This window comes from Dendropsophus ebraccatus, chromosome 1 (genome assembly GCF_027789765.1).
Source record: "Dendropsophus ebraccatus isolate aDenEbr1 chromosome 1, aDenEbr1.pat, whole genome shotgun sequence".
NCBI classification, from domain to species: domain Eukaryota; kingdom Metazoa; phylum Chordata; class Amphibia; order Anura; family Hylidae; genus Dendropsophus; species Dendropsophus ebraccatus.
In genome coordinates, this window is record NC_091454.1 from 74853137 (window position 1) to 74877979 (window position 24843).

General features: G+C 41.2%; 1 protein-coding gene across 1 annotated transcript in view; it reads left to right on the top strand.

Moving 5' to 3' along the window:
* SPIC (Spi-C transcription factor) overlaps positions 1–21341 on the top strand; it is a 45998-nt gene extending 24657 nt beyond the window's left edge. The window contains exons 2-7 of the mRNA XM_069955506.1: positions 3400–3529; positions 3622–3661; positions 5831–5930; positions 8068–8174; positions 12771–12876; positions 20259–21341. Coding sequence (XP_069811607.1) covers positions 3659–3661; positions 5831–5930; positions 8068–8174; positions 12771–12876; positions 20259–20695 — 753 coding nt within the window. The 5' untranslated portion in view covers positions 3400–3529; positions 3622–3658 and the 3' untranslated portion in view covers positions 20696–21341. The remainder of the gene's footprint in view (positions 1–3399; positions 3530–3621; positions 3662–5830; positions 5931–8067; positions 8175–12770; positions 12877–20258) is intronic.
* The last annotated feature ends 3502 nt before the right edge of the window (positions 21342–24843 follow it).

Here is a 24843-nt window from a genome sequence, read left to right on the forward strand (position 1 = left end):
TAAGAAATTTCTGAACAAATAGGCTGTTCCCAGAGTGCTGTATCAAGGCACCTCAATGGGAAGTCTGTGGGAAGGAAAAAATGTGGCAGAAAACGCTGCACAACGAGAAGAGGTGACCGGACCCTGAGGAAGATTGTGGAGAAGGACCGATTCCAGACCTTGATGGACCTGCGGAAGCAGTGGACTGAGTCTGGAGTAAAAAGATCCAGAGCCACTGTGCACAGGCGTGTGCAGGAAATGGACTACAGGTGCCGCATTGCCCAGGTCAAGCCACTTTTGAACCAGAAACAGCGGCAGAAGCGCCTGACCTGGGCTACAGAGAAGCAGCACTGGACTGTTGCTCAGTGGTCCCAAGTACTTTTTTCTGATGAAAGCAAATTTTGCATGTCATTCAAAAATCAAGGTGCCAGGACTGGGGAGAAGGAAATGCCAAAATGCCTGAAGTCCAGTGTCAAGTACCCACAGTCAGTGATGGTCTGGGGTGCCATGTCAGCTGCAGGTGTTGGTCCACTGTGTTTTATCAAGGGCAGGGTCAATGCAGCTAGCTATCAGGAGATTTTGGAGCACTTCATGCTTCCATCGGCTGAAAAACTTTATGGAGATGAAGATTTCATTTTTCAGCATGACCTGGCACCCGCTCACAGTGCCAAAACCACTGGTAAATGGTTTACTGACCATGGTGGTAGTGTGCTCAATTGGCCTGCCAACTCGCCTGACCAGAACCCCATAGAGAATCTGTGGGATATTGTGAAGAGAAAGTTAAGAGACGCAAGACCCAACACTCTGGATGAGCTTAAGGTTGCTATCAAGGCATCCTGGGCCTCCATAACACCTGAGCAGTGCCACAGGCTGATTGCCTCCATGCCACGCCACATTGAAGCAGTCATTTCTGCAAAAGGATTCCCGACCAAGTATTGAGTGCATAACTGAACATAATTATTTGAAGGTTGACTTTTTTTTTTATTAAAAACACTTTTCTTTTATTGGTCGGATGAAATATGCTAATTTTTTTAGACAGGATTTTTGAGTTTTCATGAGCTGTATGCCAAAATCATCAGTATTAAAACAATAAAAGACCTGAAATATTTCAGTTGGTGTGCAATGATTCTAAATATACACAGAAAAGTTCCATCATGTTTTTTGTGTTCTTATGTAGATACGTTCATTTGAAAAAGTACTGTTTACGCATACTAAAATAAAAAAAATTGTCAGACGTAATGGCGCAAAACCACTTTATAATTTATTTATAATACATTTTTAAAGAAAACAAGTCCTGCTGCTCTCTAGAGTGACAATTGTCGGTTCCGGAACAGTATATCACTGCAGTTATTAAACAACTTAAAAATGGAAGCTGTAGAATGTGCAAGGTTGTGTTCACGACACAAATAAGGTAAACCCACATTGGAAAATCCCAAATTAAAATACTTCCCTAAAACAGTTAAAATCTATTCAGGCTTACTGAAGCTAAACTGTAATATATCAGCTTTTTTTTACTGGTCGTATGAGCCAACCTGTGGAGAATGGATTCGTGTATTAAGAAGGTAGGACAAGCTTTATCTTTTCAATGTACTACAATGCATATTTTTCAAGCAGGTTAATTGAATAATAGATTTGACATGGAAAAATTACATCTGCCAGCTGCAGCAAAAAATATTGTCGTGTTAAGCAAATGAGTTGTCATAGGCATGAGATCCATCTCAAAGCTGGCAAATTACACATATACTGTATATATATTCTTACAGTTACTACTTTGAACGTTATATATTATTATGTATGCAAACGCTGGCAGCTGATAGGACACACTGTATATGTGTACACACTGCTTCATTGATGAATAGTGTTGAAGATTTGTTAAGAAGCTCATTGTACGGCTGTAGAATATTTTCTTACTTTTTCTGTAACTTACACTTGTTTGACTTGTGTATCTCACAATACATCAATTTATCAACTGTAACAATCATTTTATGTGTAATAAAGCTTATCCTTATCTTATACTTTTGTGATTACAACTGTCCTTGTAATATTAGATTCGTGGCCTTACATACAAACACACAGATAAGGAAAAACTTCTATAAGCCAGAATGGTCTTCTTAAAGAGGACCTGTCTCTACATGACAGGCTGGGTACCAGGAGGCTCCCCTAACTGCCTAATAAATCAATGGCTAGCCATTTGCACACGAAGCTTTGAAAATCAGGTGCATATTGGGTGCAGTGACCCTATCCCAGAAATCTGCGGTAGCCCAAGGACAGGCATCACTGGAAACTGGTTCACCTGAAGGCTACTGCCTCCTGGTTTCCAGCTATTCTTGTTCCACAATAGCCCCCCTCCCATTCCCGAGATCGGAGCCCTGATTTCCTGCTGTACATGTAGTGACACGTCTTCATTAAAGAAGAGGGATAATATATAATGGGAAATTTTGCACATGGACATTTTAGTTAGATCAGGGTTTTTTTTTATGAGAGGTGTTGCTGTATATAGAATCAAACATAAGAAGACATATGTCAGAACCAGACTTCAGAACCAGACAACTGTGTATTTCCACACTCCCCAAAAAAGGCATTACCCTAAATTCAAAGAGCATATGATGCTCCTCTAAGGGAACCCTCACACATGCTTTTTGATATTCAGCAAAACCAATATATATTCACACAAATTCCTTCATAGAGGGGAAAGATCACACTTAAGATAGATCTATGAAGTCACTGAATTTGAGGGGGCATCCAGGAGCTTCAATTATGCCTCTCTCCCAAGATATAACAGCAACCATATACTGCAACCACCTATGTTTTTCTGTATGCCCATTACCTTCCATGTTAAAGCAGGTTGGTAGCCGCTCATGATTTTTACTGTTTCTCCAGAGAACTTAGATTGTTACCTGTGTTAAAGGGGTGGGATACATTAAATCAAATTCTAGTTTATTCATTTAATTTTCTAAAAAGTTCCATGATCCCTGGCTAATATGCTTTACCAGGGTAACATAATCCTATATATTTGTTTGCTTTGCTATTTGTACTGTATAGGAATGCTAGGATAATGTAAGTTTGCTGTTGTGTCAATTTCGTATGAAAGCTTTACTCTAATTCACACTTTTTATTTAAACAGTATATGTATTAATAGTTCATTCTCATCACATTCCAAATTCCCATTGCTGGAAGATTCCCCAATAAAATACTCTATATAGAACACTGCATTGGGTGGCATTGTCCATGACCGTGGTGTGAATGGATAGAGTGAAAGTCACTTTACAGCACTGCTAGAAACCATAACATTCCTTAATCTTTTTTGCAAACAAGCAATCCAGGTGATAGAAGGCAGTTTTATTGAAGTGTAAAGCTGAGACAATACATAGGGAGCATGTGCTGGGATCCCATATTTACATTTAAGCTATTGTCTTTCAGTCTATGGCCAGAAACTACAAGGGACAACTGCTGCAATTTAAATAGTATTACGTGTTAGTGACGTGTAAAACGAGAAGGACATAAATATCTGCTATCTCACTCACCTAATTTATGGAACTCTGCAACAAAGGTAAACCAAAGACATCTGACTATTCTGCCAATAATCATAGAAGCATCATAACCTATATAGGAATTTATACTTTACTTATATGTCCTTCACAGATTACTGTGCTAAATATTGAATGCAGGAAGATTCATTATGGTAAGCAACAATCTGTGTAAGCTTTTATCTTATTAAGTAAATGATCTATCAATGATTTATTTGAGCTTACCATTACTTGGTCAATTTGACTAAAAATTCAGTTAAACATTTTAGATTGTATTGCTTTTGTTTTATGATTTGGTATTAGTGTATATAGCTATTTGAAGCTTATATACAGCTTAGTATGAAGCTCATAAAAACGTATCCATATGAGTACAATGACCAATACTAAGGATGTTTTAAGTATGTTACGCTACCCATAGAAATCTCTTACTTTTCATACTAATTTAAGATGGGCTACTTTAGGGGAAGAAAGAGACAAGATCAATAAAATTAGATTAAAAAAAATCAAGTAAAAATGTAACAGGAGAGAAAGATATAAAGAAGAAAGTACAACAAAATTAGGTCCAAATAAACAAGGTACATTACTACCTCCCAGATGTTAGCCAGTAATAACTTTAAATTGTTGATTGTTTTACATTTTTAGTTACTATATTATAGATCAATAACTTATGGTTATATATACTGTAGTAAGTTACTAAACCCTCTTCCTGGAAAGACAATCAAGGCATAGATAATACAGAGAGGTGTAGATTTACAAAATAATATAGTGGGGAGGAATTACTATTGTTTGATTGTCTGATATGCCTATGCATCATTTATTATTTTGGTACATGCTGGTTAGTAAATCGCTGCCCAGTTGCAAAATACAAAAAATACAAAATAATTGACACCTTTGATTTCTTTTTCTTTCTTTTTTTTCTTTTTTATAGCTTACGCTTAAAATGGCTCTAGAAATGAGTCTTTTTCATAGGTAAATTTATTGGGGAAACTTTCATCCATCTAGCCATGTCCCTGTTTCATAAAAAAACAGGGGGAAAAAGTGTTATACAAGCAGTGTACATTACTGGTAGATGGCATGTACATGATGTGCTCCAAATTTTGGCATGAGGAGGACAGACACATTTCATTGAATTAATTCTCTTTGTTTGGTTACACATAGTGCATCATTTCCAAACCTGGGATAATTTTTAGTTCTCATTATTTATATAAAACCAACATACCTGCAGCATAATGAGCCCTAATATAATACTGGTCATATACCTCTAACTGCAATACAATGAGCAATAATTTAAGGTTTATATTACATGATTTTGTACAGTATGTGGTAGTAATTTAGAATATCTCTATTAATATTTTACACCATTCTGTCCATTAAAATGAATATCAGAAAAAATGTCAGAAAATATAATTTTATTGGACAGTAGACACAATCTTCCAGCAGATGCAGTGAGTAAATCCACAGTAAGTGAATTTAAAGGCTATGTTAACACATAGTATTCTGCCTTTTTTTTTTCTTCTCAACCAAAACCAGGAGTAGAACTAACAAGACAAAAAATATAATGGAAAGATTTGCCCAGTTCCTCTGTGTTCCACCCACTCTTGGTTTTGGTTGATAAAAGACTGATCAAAAGACTGACGAAAATACTATGTGTGAACATAGCCTAAGGGTGACATCCTGCACCCTGTGTAAACCCTCCCCAGTACCTTATAGCTGCTGGGTACAGTGTTCTGATGCTGTGGGTGGCATTCTGCTGTGGGGGGTTGGGAGCAGCTTGTTATTTTAAAAAACGTCACCCTTTTGCAAACTATGGGAAACGGCATCAGAGCTCTGTGCCTGGTAGTCTCCTATATGTCAAATGACTTTTAATAAATGTCTGATTGGTGAAAGACTAAATTTAACCATCTCCAAGAACTGGTTGGTGCCTACCATTTGTGACCCTATATGCAGGGTTACTCTCTGCTGCAATGAATGGGTAATGAAAACCTAATTTTAGCACAGGTTTCATTGATTTAGGCTTAATAGGTAATTAATGCAGAAAGTAAAAAAAAGTGTATATATACGTATAAAATGTATTATTCTGATAATTGATATCTAATGATGGGGACATATAGCTGAGTACAGCAAGGCAAGACTATAAATATATGTCTGTTTGGTGTTCTACTGTGATAAGCAATTGGCTGAGCAAACTGAACTGAACTCAGACTAAGATATAAATAGTGACATATTAACAACTATGTGCATTCAAAGATTATAAATCTCTTGAATCTTAAAATATTATTGTTATATTAAATAATATTATTATAATGTTATTGGCTTTTGTACAGAATTTTATGGAACCAGATATATTACATGAAGAATTTGAAGATGCCCTAGAGGTACTACAAGAAAACTCAACCTGCATCAATGAAGTTCAGCAATTAACAGGTACAAAAAGATTTCAAGTGTAAATATCTGTGGGGGGGGGGGGGGGGGGGGGGGGGGGGGGGGGGGGGGGGGGGGGGGGGGGGTTGGGGGGGGTCGGGGAGTGAGTCTGAGTGGGCCCACAACCAATTATGTTACCCTTAGGGAACCTCAACAGACATTGCTTTCCAACTAATAAAGGACATATTCTACTACATTACTCATAGTGAATAAGGATTAAGAGCGGTGTAAAAGGCTTTCTACATTTCACCTGTATAACTGTGTAAAAAGTAGAGGGGTTAGGCAAGATTATAATATTATAGGGAATGGAGGCAAATTGTAATAGCACATACAATCTGGCAGGTATGGTGCTGGTTTTGAAAGAAAGCAACTATGTATTTTTTTTTAAATCCTGGTAACCTCTTTGACCTGACTATCCCTGACTACATATAATGGTGGTATATGTAATAAACTTTTAGACATGTTAGAAGGTGGTTGTGCTCTCATGTTGGGATGGTACATGTGTATGCAATACAAGATACATCATAAGCTGGGAAAACTGGGTGACCTCCATCATACTGAGTACAAGATGCTGGAAAGCTGGGTGACCTCCATCATACTGAGTACAAGATGCTGGAAAGCTGGGTGACCTCCATCATACTGAGTACAAGATGCTGGAATGCTGGGTGACCTCCATCATACTAAGTACAAGATGCTGGAAAGCTAGGTGACCTCCATCATACTGACTGAAACATGCTTTAAAGCTGGGTGACCTCTATCATACTGATTGCAACATGCTGGAAAGCTGAGTGACCTCCATCATACTGAGTACAATAGGCTGGAAAGCTGGGTGACCTCCATCATACTGACTGCAATATGCTGGAAAGCTGGGTGACCTCTATCATACTGACTGCAAGATGCTGGGAGGACACTATTATACTGACTACAAGATGCTGGGAAAGCTGGGTGATCTCCATCACACTAACTATATGATGCTGGGAAAGTGATCACATCATACTAAGTACAATAGAAGATGCTGGGAAAGCTGGGTGACCTCTAACTGGCAGTGATAGAGTTACCATCCTTCATGCTGTACAGCCTCTCTATCCATATCAGGTCCTTTGCACTCTGGCAGTGATAGTTAAAGGGGTAGTGCAGTGTAAAGCATTAATTCACTAAATAACTTACCTTACAAAGTTATACAACATTGTAATGTGTGTTATTTAAGTAAGTGTCCCCCTTCCCCGTGTCCCCCCCCCCCTCCTAGGCTAGGCTCGGAAGTGTGATGCTGTATAGTTACAGAATCACTGTCGACCCCAGCTGCCATCTTGGGACGGACCCAAGGAGACTGGCCGGACCGCTCCAGCCCTCCCTCATGCCGGCCCTCCTCCAGCGAGTCATCAGCTGCTCAGCCGCCATTGGCTGAGCATAGTTATGCTTAGCCAATCGCCGAGTTGAGTTACTTTTTAAAGATAAACGCACATAGAAAATGTACAGTGGCACTCACCGAGCCAGTCGAAGCGCGGTAGCGCGAAACGATCGTCGCTCCTTCCCAGTGGAATGCACTTGTTTGTTGCTCTATATATGCCCTGAAATAAAGCATCATTTTAAGGATTCGGTGAGTGCCACTGTACATTTTCTATGTGCGTTCATCTACTCCACTCCACTTATTTCAGTAGAGCACCACCGATACAGTGACTATTGCCCGGACCTGGCTAAGGGTTTAATTAGCCGTGTATTTGCATGTCTGAGTGCCCACTCTTTACTCTTTATATTCACTTTTTAAAGATATAACTAATGCAGGATACTTTTTCCAGTTGCATGTTAGTCACTAGGAGTCATACCTGCCAGCTTTTAAAAAGGGGCATCAGGAAGATTTGGGAAATGGGAATAAATAAAGAATCACGAATAGAGCATATGACCCCCTTCAGCAGACTACAGAATGTTTACAGGCTAAAAGCCAGATACCCTAAATAAAAATACACCCTATACATAAAGACAGACTAGATACAGACCACTGCTATCATATTATTTTATAGCACATGGAGGGTTATAGCCGCCAGGAGTCAAAAGCCAAGCATTCGGTGGTTTGCAATCCCAAACTTATTGTAAGTAAAATTGCATAAATGACGCACTGTAACAAAAAATCTTTATCATGCAGATGAATGCAAAAACTACACAAGCATCTTCAATAACTATCCACAATGCAACATCTACATCACAGCACCTTCTGAAGAGGCAATTACACAAATGTGGATGGATACAGCTGTAAGTAAATTTTCTATTTAGTAGTAAAATGTAAGGGGGGAGCCCTCTACTCTAAAGAAGTAGACGTGTGTAGTTCTCTTTATGCAATATTATTATTTTGTTGCCATTATGTGTAATGTAGCATACTGTTTTCACTTTTTGCACCTTTAGGCTAGGTTCACACTATGTAACTGTGCGGCTGTATTTTTATGCGGCTGTAAATGTGCGGATGAAACTACGGCCGTGGGAAAAAATAGACATGCGGCTGAAAACATACGGTCATTTACTTGGAAATCTGGTTCAACTAAAAATAACAAATAAAATCTTAAGAAAGTGATGCAAACACCTCTGGATGCATCTGGGAAAGCAGGGAAACAGTTTACAGGAATCGCTATTACCGGGGTTTGCGATCCTCTGCAGTATGCCGATGCCTCTCATGGTTAATATATTGAATTAATAAAACACATTTTCGTTGTAATAAAGTCCCTTTCATTGTTCAATAATTAAACTTAAACGATTCCATCATTTTGCAATTAAATATACTGTTAAAATAAATATATATATAAATAAATGTATATTTATATATATTTATTTTTTGACAGTATATTTAATTGCACAATGATGGATTCGTTAGAATTCAATTATTGAACAACGAAACTGATTTTATTTCAACGAAAATGTGTTTTATTAATTAAATATTAATTAGTACAGGAAGCTCCATAAGCCGTTAATTCATATTGCCGGCAATAGAGCATTCTGTACTAATCATCACTTTACTTTAATTAAAACATCAAATGTTTCTTCTAATTATGTTATCACAATAGCATTATTAGAAGAAACATTTAGAATTATATGTGCGCTCAGCTGATTGGCTGATCGGATGAGCGCACGTATAATTAGCGGGTCCGCAGCACAGTGACTTCATTGTGCTGCGGACCAGCGAAGAGGACACATCGGGGTGAGTATAGAGCTCTCCCCACCCCCTCCCCAGCACTGCACCCCTCCCAGCAAGGAAGGGGGGTCACTTAACCCCTTCCTTGCTGGGATGGGTGCAGTCTGACATCAGTCTGGCCCCCAAGGGGTTAAGGGGGATGCAATACATCCTCCCTTAACCCCTTGGGGGCCAGACTGTAAGCAGCGATCTGTAAAGATGCTGCATACTGTAAGGAGCACAACACCGCTCACAATGATGGGTGTTGTGCTCCTGTTTGTGTGTTTTTTGTGTGTTTCTCCCTTTTTGTTTTTCAGATATCGGTATCCTGTGGATTACGTCGGATTCCGCGGACTACGACGATGACCAGCGGTTGTTTTTTTTTTTTTTTTAATAAAATGGTCAATGAGGGGTGTGGGGGTGTTTTTATTTGAATAAAAAAATTTTTAACTTGTGTCTTGTCTTTATTTCTTTACTTTATAGACTTAGTAGTGGAAGCCGTCTAATACGGCTTGGACGGAATCCATTACTAAGTTGGGGCCTAGTGTTAGCCGGTATAAAATGCCTAACACTAACCCCCTATTATTACCCCAGTACCCAATGCCACCAGGGGTACTGGGAAGAGCCGGGTGCCAGTGGTCCCGGAGCGTCAAAATTGGCGCTCCTGGACCGGGCGGTAGCAGGCTAGTAAGATTTAGGCTGGGGAGGGCCTAAAACAATGGCTCTTCCCACCCTGGTGTTACCAGGCTGCTGTCGTTTGGTTTTTAACCCGGCTGGTTATAAAAATAGGGGGGACCCTATGCGGGTTTTTTTAAATAAATAAATAATTAAAAAAAAACGCATAGGGTCCCCCCTATTTTTATAACCAGCCGGGTTAAAAACCAAACGACAGCAGCCTGGTAACACCAGGGTGGGAAGAGCCATTGTTTTAGGCCCTCCCCAGCCTAAATCTTACCAGCCTGCTGCCGCCCGGTCCAGGAGCGCCAATTTTGACGCTCCGGGACCACTGGCACCCGGCTCTTCCCAGTACCCCTGGTGGCATTGGGTACTGGGGTAATAATAGGGGGTTAGTGTTAGCCATTTTATACCGGCTAACACTAGGCCCCAACTTAGTAATGGATTCCTTCTATTAGACGGCTTCCACTACTAAGTCTATAAAGTAAAGAAATAAAGACAAGACACAAGTTAAAAAATTTTTTTATTCAAATAAAAACACCCCCACACCCCTCATTGACCATTTTATTAAAAAAAAAAAAACAAACAACCGCTGGTCATCGACGTAGTCCACGGAATCCGACGTAATCCCCAGGATACCGATATCTGAAAAACAAAAAGGGAGAAACACACAAAAAACACACAAACAGGAGCACAACACCCATCATTGTTAGCGGTGTTGTGCTCCTTACAGTATGCAGCATCTTTACAGATCGCTGCTTACAGTCTGGCCCCCAAGGGGTTAAAGGACAACTCCCGCGGGACCCCAAAAAAAAAAAAAACACAGACACACACAGACACCATACTCACCATCTCTCCGGTGACGATCGCCACTCGATTCGCCCGCCGTCCGCCTCTCCGTCGCCGCCTTCCGCCATCCAGCGATGTCTCCAACTTCCGGGTCCAGGGGATAGAAAAGGCTGCCAGTGCGCTTGCGCACCGGCAGCCTTTTCATTGGCTGGAGCGCATCACATGGCTTCCAGCAAGCTCAGCCAATCAGGGCTGAGCAAGCTGGAAGCCATGTGATGCGCTCCAGCCAATGAAAAGGCTGCTGGTGCGCATGTGCACCAGCAGCCTTTTCATCCCCATTCACTTTGCATGAAGACGCCGAGGAGGAAGAAGACCCGGACCGCCCCTCGGCTCTGACGTCGTCGTCACCAGATGCCGCCCCGGAGAAGAGGACCGTGACGATCGTAATAGGTAATGTATACATTCCTTAACTTCCGGGGTGGGGGGTCGGGGGTCCGAAAGTGGGGGAAGGGGGCCAGGCCGGGTATTTAACCACATTACAAAGTTATATAACTTTGTAATGTGTGTTAAATGAGCAAAAAAAATTTTTTGTGGGAGTTGTCCTTTAAGGGAGGATGTATTGCATCCCCCTTAACCCCTTGGGGGCCAGACTGATGTCAGACTGCACCCATCCCAGCAAGGAAGGGGTTAAGTGACCCCCCTTCCTTGCTGGGAGGGGTGCAGTGCTGGGGAGGGGGTGGGGAGAGCTCTATACTCACCCCGATGTGTCCTCTTCGCTGGTCCGCAGCACAATGAAGTCACTGTACTGCGGACCCGCTAATTATACGTGCGCTCAGCCGATCAGCCAATCAGTTGAGCGCACATATAATTCTAAATGTTTCTTCTAATAATGCTATTGTGATAACATAATTAGAAGAAACATTTGATGTTTTAATTAAAGTAAAGTGATGATTAGTACAGAATGCTCTATTGCCGGCAATATGAATTAACGACTTACTGGAGCTTCCTGTACTAATTAATATTTAATTAATAAAACACATTTTCGTTGAAATAAAATCAGTTTCGTTGTTCAATAATTTATTTCTAACGAATCCATCATTGTGCAATTAAATATACTGTCAAAAAATAAATATATATATAAATATACATTTATTTATATATATATATTTGGATTTGTTAGAATTAAATTATTGAACAACAAAAGGGACTTTATTACAAAGAAAATGTGTTTTATTAATTTAATATATTAACTATTAGAGGCATCGGCATTCGGCATCATTGCCGGCTATTTTTGAAGTACTCCGTACGGACCGCCTGTCAATCCACGGCCGCATTTCCAGCCGCAAACAATGGTCTTGTTAATTTTTTACGGGTCCATTTACGATAGGGCCGTAGATTCATACATAGTGTGCACTGTGCAGCCGTATATCGTATACTTTCCAGCGTACGCATGAACCACCAAAAATACAGCCGCACAGTTACATAGTGTGAACCTAGCCTTAAAGTGACTGTACCACCAGGCCCAGGCTGAAGCACTGGAGGTGGGCCAACCCACCCTTAGTGGGAGGAAACCCTAGCCCCTCGATGATAGGGTTCCATTGATTCTAATGGAGTCACGTCATGGAGGGGCTGGAGTTTCTTCCCACTAAGGGTGGGTCGGCCCACTTCCAGTGCTTCAGCCTGGGCCTGGTGGTACAGTCACTTTAAATCATTGGATGTGGTGAGGCAACAGAGGAGAATACTTTGACATTCTATATACATGCTATATTATAGTGTACCAACCAACAAAGTGTAGACACTCCTACGTAAGTAATGTGTAGGAAATCTTTAGGGTACAAACACACACACCATATACGCAGCAGATCTGCAGCAGATTTGATGGTGCAGATTTGATGCTGTGTTCAGTTATTTAGATCTAATCTGCTGCGTATCTGCTGCGTATCACAGCAGAAAATACGCTGCGTATACGGTGTGTGTTTGTACCCTTAAAGTCATTTTACCTTACATTGCTGGGTTTTTAGCATAATTAAAAGTGCAATAGATGGATGATCACTAAGTAGTGGAGTCCTTTGTTAATTTCTGCAAGTTCCACTAGATGGCACCAAAAAGAAAGTTTCATATCTAATAAAATGGCTTATAACGGCAGCTGAACTCGTACAATTCAGCATAGATTTTTTAATGTTAAGTTCGGTGACTTTCTCTAACTACATTTTTCCATACAGGTGAATACTAACTCATTTTTGGACTATGTGCAGCATAACATGCAGGATAGTGATGACTGTCACCTTAATGAAACTGACCTTTCTGCTAAAACCCCACAGAAATATGGTAAATATGAGTATGTTGTAAAATGTTATTGACTGACTTGATAAAATTGCCATGATAAAATAAAAACAGGAACTTAAAGAGACATTTACATAGCTGAAAGTAGAAAGAAAAACATTGTGAAAGCTGTCAAGCGATGGTTGGTAGGCAGGGGGAAGCTGTGCTCCATGAATACATCCGATAGCTGCATCAGAGTGCTGGCACCATTTCCAACTCTACAACAATACTGCACAGACCACTGTAATAAGCAGATACGTTAGAGAGGCCAGTATAAAGGGCTTAAATGGAATCTGTCAGCTGTAATTTATGTTCCAAGCTGCAGACAGTGTTACACAGTTGTTAGGTCAATGAGAAACATGGTACCTTTCGTATATCCAGCTGTGCTTCCAGGATGTAGTAAAATGCTTTCATGCTCTGATACAAGGAGTCAAAAAGGCTTTCCCAAACTCCTGATCTGCAGCAAGCTGAAATTCCTCCTCCCCCCCTCTCTGCTTGATTGACACCTGGAAGCAGAGTCCTAAGCAGCTTGCTGCACTTTAGAAGCTCAGCAAAGCCTCTTAGATGCTTCTTAATATATAATAAGGGTGGGTTCACACATAACGGAATGGCAGCAGATTTTACACTGCAAGCTCGCATTGAAATTCACTGTGATTTCTGTTTGAATAGGATTACATACTCACAGCGAAATTTTCATCCCACTGCAAGCCTTTAAATGCTGCCCCCCTTAATCCATGGAGGCCTGGTGAATACTTTACCTGTCCGTGCTCCGACCTGCTTCTGTGGCTCCCGGCATCCTGATGTCCCGCTGAGCCAATCAGAATGCCGAGATTAAGATTTTGAAATAGAAGTTAGAGTCACAAATAGACAGTGTAGTAAATAAGCAAGTGATATAAAGCTAAATCATCATTTAAAATATTAATATATATTTTTTAAAATATGCTAATGCACAAGTCTGGTGCACTAGAGGCGGACCAGCACCACCAGTGCACTAATTTCCCCTCCAATCTATGACACAGATAATTAATATTTCTCTTTCCAAAGCTCTGCAGGGGATTACCTAATGAGAGGATTACCTACCCACCAGGGCATCTACCTAATGGGGTGATTACCTACCTAATGAGGGGTATACCTACCTACTGAGTGCATCTACTAAATTCAGGGGGATTATCTATTTTTTTTTCACACAATGGATGATTATCTACCTACTGGTGACTTCTACCTAGTAGAGGATATTATCTACCTGCTGGGGGCATCTATCTTATGGATGGTAATTACTTAACCACCCAATTACAGTGTATGCATCTCAGCACTTTTTCATTAGCAAGCTGGTGTGTGGGAGGGAGGAAGGTGCAATACTTTGCCTTGCCCTGGTTGCTGCCAACCCACACTATGCTACTGACTGTGAGAGGTACTTGATGATTTTCATGTTTAAATTTGTGTTGAGGTCATTCTTTAGCAAATATTCAATGAGGGTGACAGTGGTGATTTTAAGTTTGTGTAGCATGTAAAGTGGGACTTCTGGTATCAGATCATCTGGTTTCATAGACTTATTTTGTTTAGTTATTTAGTTCTGTGGCTGATAACTGTCTCTTCTTGTGTCCACAATTATTATTTGTCTGAAGGACTCTTTTTTGGTGAGCCCCCGAGGTGCTATTTCGAAGGATCGGCCGGTCACTTGCTAGGTGGTGAAATGTGAAGCCACTTCTGTGGTGGTTGGCCGACATACAGCCAGACCTTAAGATGTTATGTCGTGATGCCAGTGGCGGTTGGGCACACAGGTGTGATGGCACGCCTGCTTTTAGTTCAGAAGGCCGGTTGTACCTTGTTCCCCTGTGGACAGTGTCCTGCCGGGCCGGAGTGGTGTACTGACCCTCCTGGACTATTGGAACTGCCACCCACAGTAAGGGGAAATGTCCCAAGGCTGTAGTGTACACTGTGTAGGTGTAAGGAGAGGAATCACAGAGTCTCTTTATCATAAATAATCTTGATCATAATCATAAATTTACTTTTATGCAGCAAGTTATACAGCTTTGCTTTGACAGGGTACAGTACACTTGATAGCTCCCTTTTTAAAGCACTTGATAAGACACTTGATAATAGAACAACCAGATCTGTGATAGGAATACAGTGAAGAGTAAAGTCGTGCTGACTGAGTAGCGTGTTTAGATATACAGAGAAGCAGAGTAGCAGAGAGGAGGATGTTGTGAGAGTCCCAACCCAAGTAGTACTGTGCTCTGCCGGAATGTTGGAGGATGAGGTAGAAGAAGAGAATATGCACAAGCCAAAAAGACAGAAATGGCTGCACATCGCACCCATGGCTGACACGAAAGCTTATTCAGCTACATTTAAAACCAACATCAGAAGTTAGTATATAATTTGGCCAAACCATATTGCCTCATGTACCACGTGCAGGTCTTCTGATACAAGAGTCCCTAACCAAAAAACATCACTGTGCCGGTCAGCGACCACGATCCCCGCAAAACGTGCGCAAGCAGAGAAGGGGACCACGGAATGGCCCTGCAACCCCATTGTCACAGGAGCAGACCCTAAAAGGCCCCCCCAGACCCCACAGGCGGAAAAACTGGACGTCAAGCAACACAATTTCTCTCCATTCTTCTGCAGGTAGAATGGGAGAATACTAGGAGATCCTCCCCTTATGTACAGGAGGTGCTTCCTGCTAGTTTGGATCACATGGGTCTTACAAAGCACGAGTGCTAGCCACAGAAGAAGAGAATACCCGTGCCCGTGCACTAACTTTTGGGTCTTCGAACCACCTTAAGCCCACCAGTTTCACTGAACCGTCCTATGAGGGTGACACAAGGCCCCAGACCTTGTTACCTTGGATTAGCGGAATGCTGAGGATTCCTGCTGACAACCATGCTGCGAGATAGAGTTCATAGGCCTTAGCAACTTTGCTCTATCAGGATCAGTTCCTAGCTTACTGCGGATTGTGGATACTGTCCTGCACTGTTACTCTCCTAGTCCACAGCGTGGGTTGGGGTTGTCTCTGACTTGTCCTCTCCTGTAAGGAGTTTAACACTGCATAGTATTGTGTGGAATAGACTGAAAAGAAACTGTGAGCTGTGTCTTGTCTTGCTTCCTACCCATACAGGGATCTGACTGACTTGCTTGAGAGTAGAGGGATCTGGCAGAGGGCCAGGGCCCGAGAGGGACCACTATAGAGAGCTTTCTATTTTGCATCCTTCCTCTTCAATGTCCAACACAAAAGACACTTCCTCTACCCATGTGACTTCCTTCCTCAGCGTATCTAAGGTGCGCTGTGTGGGTGAAGAGTGCAGTAGAAGAAGTAAAGAGAGAGGTGATAGGATAGAAGAAGAAAAGATTCCTATAGGTCCACAGATCCTTGTGACACACAAATAAACAATAACCCTTTACATACTTCAGCCGTGCAGCATCTGAGTACACATACCTAATACAGTGAAATCTAGTGGCGAAACTCTATCACAACTCATCATCACTCAAGTACAATAAGTACAGACTTTTACGAAGGGTGTAACCAATAGTGGGATACCACACTTTTAATCCAAATACTGTATGGGTTGCTTCCAATTGGAGGTGTCCACTCTGATGTCCAGTTCTTGATCTTATTCTTACTCTCTTTTTTCATGATTGATTCTATCTCTATCTTGTATCTTGACAATCTGAAAGACACAGTCTCCTAAAACGTTTTTTATATTGCTATAAGGTTTGTTTTTATCTAGGGCTTTAGAGGAGCATTTCCACTGGGTATATATCCAGAGACTGATGAAGGGACTTAAGTAGCCTAAAATATATGCTATTTATCATTATCATTTAGCTTACCTTTATAAGGTATGAACCACTGCAGCCTCTATTTTTTTTACCTTCATACATATCCTTCAGTCCTGAAGGATAGTAGCATTAGGGAAAATGGTACAGTTTGACCTACTATTCGTATTTGTATATAACCTTTAACCATTGGAAAAACAAATTTATTTCTATGGTAGAACAAAAGTTAAAATGTACAAAGTGTTGGCCCCTTAACGGTTTTGCCCAGTGTTTGGCTTCTTTTTCTATGTTGCTGCTGGTGCATATACACTTACCGGACACTTTATTAGGTACACCTGTCCAACTGCACGTTACCACTTAATTTCTAATCAGCCAATCACACGGCGGCAACTCAGTGCATTTAGGCATGTAGACATGGTCAAGACAATCTCCTGCAGTTCAAACCGAGCATCAGTATGGGGAAGAAAGGTGGTTTGAGTGCCTTTGAAAGTGGCATGGTTGTTGGTGCCAGAAGGGCTGGTCTGAGTATTTCAGAAACTGCTGATCTACTGGGATTTTCACGCACAACCATCTCTAGGGTTTACAGAGAATGGTCCGAAAAAGAAAAAACATCCAGTGAGCAGCAGTTCTGTGGGCGGAAATGCCTTGTTGATGCCAGAGGTCAGAGGAGAATGGGCAGACTGGTTCGAGCTGATAGAAAGGCAACAGTGACTCAAATAGCCAACCGTTACAACCAAGGTAGGCAAAAGAGCATCTCTGAACGCACAGTACGTTGAACTTTGAGGCAGATGGGCTACAGCAGCAGAAGACCACACCGGGTGCCACTCCTTTCAGCTAAGAACAGGAAACTGAGGCTACAATTTGCACAAGCTCATCGAAATTGGACAGTAGAAGATTGGAAAAACGTTGCCTGGTCTGATGAGTCTCGATTTCTGCTGCAACATTCGGATGGTAGGGTCAGAATTTGGCGTCAACAACATGAAAGCATGGATCCATCCTGCCTTGTATCAACGGTTCAGGCTGGTGGTGGTGGTGTCATGGTGTGGGGAATATTTTCTTGCCACTCTTTGGGCCCCTTGGTACCAATTGAGCATCGTTGCAACGCCACAGCCTACCTGAGTATTGTTGCTGACCATGTCCATCCCTTTATGACCACAATGTACCCAACATCTGATGGCTACTTTCAGCAGGATAATGCGCCATGTCATAAAGCTAGAATCATCTCAGACTGGTTTCTTGAACATGACAATGAGTTCACTGTACTCAAATGGCCTCCACAGTCACCAGATCTCAATCCAATAGAGCATCTTTGGGATGTGGTGGAACGGGAGATTCGCATCATGGATGTGCAGCCGACAAATCTGCGGCAACTGTGTGATGCCATCATGTCATTATGGACCAAAATCTCTGAGGAATGCTTCCAGCACCTTGTTGAATCTATGCCAATTGAGGCAGTTCTGAAAGCAAAAGGGGATCCAACCCGTTACTAGCATGGTGTACCTTATAAAGTGGCCGGTGAGTGTATAACCAGAAACATGTTAGCCTTACCTGTCCGCACTCCCTCAGTGTTCTCCTCTGGTGTCCCCAGCTGACTGCAAAGCCTCGACTTCTGAGACAAATTCGTTTTGGGATTGACAGCCCACTTAGCCAATCACTGAATGAGACAGGAAAGCCCGGCAGTAGAGATGAGCGGTTTTCCCAAAGTTTGGGTTCGTATAAGCCTGAACTACCGACATCTGACTCCCGCTGTCTGCCGACTCTGTGCAGCGGGTGATAAACAGCCTAAGGAACGCCTAGAAAACTATAATACAGCCATTGGCATAGGCTGTATCCCAGTTTTCTAGGCGTTCCTTAGGCTGTATCCACCCGCTGCACGGAGCCGGCAGACAGCGTGAGTCAGGTGGCAGTAGTTCAGGTTCATATGAACCCGAACTTGGGGAAATCCGCTCATCTCTACCCGTTAGCCAGTGATTGGCTGAGCGGGCTGTCACTCCCAAGATGAGTTCGTTTTGGAAGTGGAAGCTACAGTGAGCTGGGGACTCTAGCGCTACTGGAGGAGGACACCGAGGAAGTGCAGGCAGGTAAGCATAACATGTTTTTTGTTTTATATGCACCAGCAGCAATAAATTAAAAAAGGATTACCACCCAACAACCCCTTAACCACTGGACAGTGACTTTTAATAGCAGGTGGTGCGGTTCCCCAGTCTCCAGCAACATCTTTTGGCGTTTCCGCTCTTGAGACTGGCGGGGGGGGGGGGGGGGGGGGGCTGTCACAAATTCAGTTTTTAGGCATCCTCTGGGGCATCCTTTAAACAATGTGGTCCATGACCATGTAAAAGTTTAGATCAATAACCCTTTAATGAGATAAAATAAATAAAAAAAACTAAAATCTAAAAGAAGTTAAGAAAAAGTAAATTCCTATTTAGTGGGAAAACCACTTTATTGCACATACACTACTTAAAAAAATGAACTACACTTAATGGGTATCCATACATCCATAATAACCCGTTTAACAGGTTTTGAAGCAAAAAAAAAGAGTAGTTTATATATACCACCAAACTCCACAAAAATACTTTCTGCTGCATAAAACAAGGCCTCATACATTAATCAAAAAAACACAGAGAAGCAAAAAATATTAAAGCGACGCTGTACCCACAATCTGTCCACCCCAAACTACTTGTACCTTCAGATATCTGCTTTTACTCCAAGATCTGTCCTAGGGTCCGTTCGGCAGGTGATGCAGTTATTGTCCTAAAAAACAACTTTTAAACTTGCAGCCCTGTGCCCAACAGGAGTATCTGTGCCCTAACTTTGCACCACCCATCTGTCCCTCCTCCCCACCCTCTTCATCATTAGTAATGCCACTGGAACATTTTCTTCTGTCTGATCATTGCACAGGTGCCTTAACGATCCAGCCCATGTTTAGTATTCACACAGCTAAAGAATAAGAGACAATTTGCCTGGAGCATTCCTAATGATGAGGAGGGCGGAAAGGAGAGACAGAGAGGTTGTGCCAGCCTAACGGGCAATATGGCTTGATCAATTCATATACAGACACTCTGGTGTTGATTTTTAATATAGGCCTAGCGGCATTAGTATCAGCCATAGATGGGATGTGCAGCCGTTCCATTCTCTCCAGTTCGTGTGCCAGCCTAATGCATACACAATTTAAGCCCCGTCTGTTGGGCACAGGGCTGCCAGTTTAAAAGTTGTTTTTTAGGACAATAACTGCATCACCTGCCGAACGGACGCCAGGACAGATCTTGGATAAAAGGTAGCTATGTGAAGGTACAAGTGGTTGGGGGGGGGGGGGGGCGGGGGTCAGATTGTGGGTACAGAGTCACTTTGAATTCACTAAGGCCTTTTTTAAGCCTTGTTTTTAAGGGGCTAGTGCTATTATAATAGAAACATGTATTTTTTTTAAGACAAATATATTAAATAATAGAATTTAGAAAGGGTCTTAGACAAACAAATACCAGGCGTTATGTTTCTGCATTGAAACTGGTGATTCATATATTTCCCTGTAACCTATGATCCATTCGATTCGATTCACCATGTCTATAGAGAAGCACAACTTATCTTTATTTGGCTGGGAATCACATTTTCTTCTTTACAAGCAGGAAAGAAAAAGCTCCGTCTCTATGAATACCTCCATGAGGCTCTGTATGACCCTAACATGATCAACTGCATCCAGTGGGTGGATGAAGCCAATGGTGTCTTCCAATTTGTCTCCAAAAACAAGGAGAAACTGGCAGAAGTCTGGGGTAAGAAAAAGGGAAACCGTAAAATTATGACTTACCAGAAAATGGCCAGAGCATTGCGGAATTATGGCAGAACTGGGGAAATTATGAAAATCAGGAGAAAGCTAACATACCAGTTCAGTGAGCTGGTTTTACAGAGACTGTCCCCTGCCACATTGCTGGAAAAAGAATCTGTGTACTGCCATTATGCCCAGCCTGGCATGGAGCACTGGAGCAGTCATCAGTATTGGGAGCTTAATAAGTATGCCTACAACAATAGTAATGCATATAGTGTAGGCCATCAGTACACATAAAGGGAATTGTTCATTGCAGTCAGTGGGATCAGCGTCAAATTCATCATGAACTGTAAAAACAACTTTGATGACATGTAGTAATGGCAAAAAGATATACACTGTGTAAACACTCTGGAAATGTTATGGCCCTGTGAAATTTAATGTACACTGCTTATAAAAAAAAATTATATGTATTGTTGTTCATATATAAACCAGTCTATGTTGCAAAAACTGCACAGATTTATGAGACATTAGCTCAGAATGTTTCACCTGAATACTAACAAGCAATGTAATACTTTTGTAAATGGGATGTAGCAAGGAGTGATGATTATTTCTTCAACTCAATAATAGAGACATTTGCTCCAAAAATATTCCTACACATACAACAGTCTAGATCTGTACTACAGGCTTCCACCAATTCTAGAAGCTTATTCCTAAAGAAAGCTTTCAAGATTTTGGCAGTATAAGAAACTGAATGAATCACACAGATAATATTGTAACTACATAACCCTTGCTTTATGCTTCTGTGTAAATTGACAGTGGAAAGTAGCCGTATGTGTGGTCCCACTTGCTGTAACCACAACTAAACATAAACAGTAGCAGTTCACTTACCATAGGATTACATATTAGTGTTTTTTTGCAGGTAGACAATGCTGATGTAAATTGCTATGGGCTATTGTTTATTCAAGATTTATATTAATCATATTACAATTTTAGTTTTTTTTAATCAAATTTTTATGTTACTTTCTGAATGAATAAATAATCCTGATGAAATCTTTATATTTTTTCACATTGACCCCTAAGCAAACTGTTCACCAGTCATCTTATTGTCATCACAGCAGGAATTATAATAAAAGGTAACCTTTGTAATGTCATGACTTGAGATGAGCAAAATTACAGTACTGTAGCAAAGCGCTTTATCTTTGAAATCCACTTAACAGCCTGCTTCTATTTAACTGACTGTTGCTTCATGCTGCTACTCCCCGTTCGCTAGGAAAAGCTGAATCCAGTCCTGGTGCTTTTCCCAGCACCGGGGTATGAGTGGAAGTGAGCAACAGTAAGTTAAAGGGGTTGTCTAGTGAAAAACTTTTTCTTTCAAACCAACTGGTATCAGAAAGTTATATAGATTTGTAATTTACTACTATTAAAAAATTTCAAGTCTTCCCATAGTTATTTGCTACTACATGTCCTGCAGGAAATGATGTTTTATTTTCAGTCTGACACAGTGCTCTCTGCTTACATCTCTGGCCGAGACAGGAACTGTCCAGAGCAGGAGAAGTTTTCTATGGGGATTCATAGACAGAGTTCCTGTCTCAGCCAGAGATGTCAGCAGAGAGCACAGTGTCAGACTGAAAATAAAACAACACTTCCTGTAGGACATACAGCAGCTAATAAGTATGGTAAGACTTGAGATTTTTTAATAGAAGTAAATTACAAATCTATATAACTTTCTGACGCCAGTTGATTTGAAAGAAAAAGTTTTTCGCTGGAGTACCCCTTTAAAAGGCAGCAGGCTGGTAAGTGGATTTCATAGATAACAAAGTGCTTTGCTTCAGTACTGTAAATTTGCTCATCTTAAGTCATGAACCACTCAAGTAGTTTAGAAATATAGTAATACAGATAAGATCAATCTAACAATATTTCATGCATAAATATTAATTATTTGTACACTTATTATACAGTTTTAAATTTAAAAACAACAAAAAGAAAACATAGAATATGTGGGAAAAGATAAAAAATACTGATTTAGGAAAATCCTTGCAGTAGGTATTTTAGTTGCTGGCAGTTTTATTTTATTTTTTAACAACAACAAGTAAACAATAATAAATAGCTAAATAATTACAGAAATAAACATAACATTTGTTAATAGGACATATTACAAATGATAAAAGGCATATTATAAAATAATTCCTTTACTGGCTATGTTCACACATGGTATATGAGTCAATCTTTTTTACAACCAAAACGAGTAGTGGATTGAAAACGTTCCATTATCATTTTGCCCTGCAAGTTTCACTCTCGGTTTTGGTTGAAAAAAAACTGACCGAAATACTGTGTGTGAACATAGCCAGTTAGTAGGAGCCTATTGTTTACCTGAAGCTACTTTAATGGCTGTCCAGAATAGGAATGACATCCAAAAAATAATGGATTTCAAATGATATGGTGACAGCCTCTCTTTTCCAGTTCCATAAAAACATGTTTTGTCCTTAAAATGTTACCTAAAGGATCATCATAGGGTGTAAAATAAGAATAATAGTATAACCGCCATTATATAACAAAAAACCAATCACCTTGGATTGCTATATATTCACACATTGTATTAGTATTTCTTGCACAGAAAGCATATCAGCTACAACTTCCGTTTATTCAAACTTCCTTTAAAGCACAATCCAATAGTTGTCTTTTATGTTTCCTATTCCTTTAAAAGAAATAAAAAAATATTTACATGGAAAAATGTTAAGATCCCACAAAACCAAGATGTATCAAACAGCACAAGGAGAATGTGACACTGTCTCTTGTTTACCCCAACACATGTTTCACGCTAGCAGATAGCACTTGTTGTGGATTAGGTATGAAACAAACAAAAGTGGCGTTTGCTTTATCGACATCCCAGAATAGCCGCAGCAAAGTACTTTAAAGTCTGAGGGGGTCTCAGGGGAATAATTACTATGTTTTGCTATTGTTTTTGGTTACCCCATTAATCTTACCCATTGTTCACTTCTAGCTATTTGGAGATTACGCTTAGGGGCCCATGAGGCTGATGGTAGAACTGATTCACCGGGTTTGAGAGTGGCAGCAAATGGAAATTAAAGTAGACTATATCTGGTCCGTTATGTTATTTGTTAACAGATTTAAAATCACTTCACCTTTAGTCATTTTTTGAGGGGGTTGGCAGTTCTGCAATGCTCTAATATACTACTGTGTTTCCCTGAAAATAAGACATCCTCCTAAAATAAGAAACCCCAATTAGTCTACCAAGTAGCCCAAAGTACAGCATCCCCCCGAGAATAAGGCACCCCTACCCCTAAAGTAAGGAGCCCCCCGAAGATAGGGCCATCCGCCACCACCCACCACCGCTCAACCTCTCCCTCTACATGATTGTCCGGTGCTGCTCACACCCCTCCTCGTGCTGCTCACATCCCTCCCAATCTCCCGATGCTGTTTACATCCCTCCCCGTGCCGCTAACATCAATCCCTATATTGCTGGCCTCTCTTCCTCCCTCCCGGTGCCACTCACCAATGTCTCTCCCTCCAGGAGCCGCTCACTAATCTCCCTCCCGATGCTGCTCACCAATCTTCCTCCCCGTGCCGCTCACCAATCTCCCTCCCTGTGCCGCTCACCAATCTGGTCTGTCTGGTGCCGCTCCTGAGAAAAAGACATCCCCTGAAAATAAGACAGAGTGCCTCTTTAGGAACGCAGATTAATTAAAGGCACTGTCTTATTTTCGGGGAAACAAGGCATGAACAACGTGCATTTCTCCTTTAACCCCTTAGCGTCCCAAGACGTATCTGATACCTCATGTTGACGCGGGAGGAAATCAGATAGGGGTCCCACCGGGCAGCACCTCGCCGGCTAATTAAGCATCTAAATGCAGCTGTCAAACCTGACAGCTGCATTTAGATGCTGTGCTCCCGATGTCCCTGGTGTCTAATGGGACGGATCTCCCCCCCGCAATGCGATCGCGGGGGGAGATCCGTGCTTCTGGCCTGGCTGGTACTCAGCATCGCAATGACGCTGATCCCGGATCGGCAATAGATTGCTATGGCCTGCGGCAGGCCAAAGCAATCTATCACCGATCTAATGGATCTTTGCTGTGTATATACACAGCATTGATCTCTATGAGAGATCACTGCTGTGTATATACAAGTCAACCAGGGGGACTACTAGTTACAGTAAAAAAAAAAGTAAAAATGTTTTTTTATTAATAAAAAAATCCACTCCCCTAATAAAAGTCCAAATCACCCCCCTTTTCCCATTTTATAAATATAAATAAATAAACAAACATATTTGGTATCGCACGCTTAATCGCCCAAACTATTAAATTATCACATTCCTGATCTCGCACGGTAAACGGCGTCAGCGCCAAAAAATGCCAAAATGCAAAATTGCGCATTTTTGTACGCATCAAATTCAGAAAAAATGTAATAAAAAGCGATCAAAAAGTCGC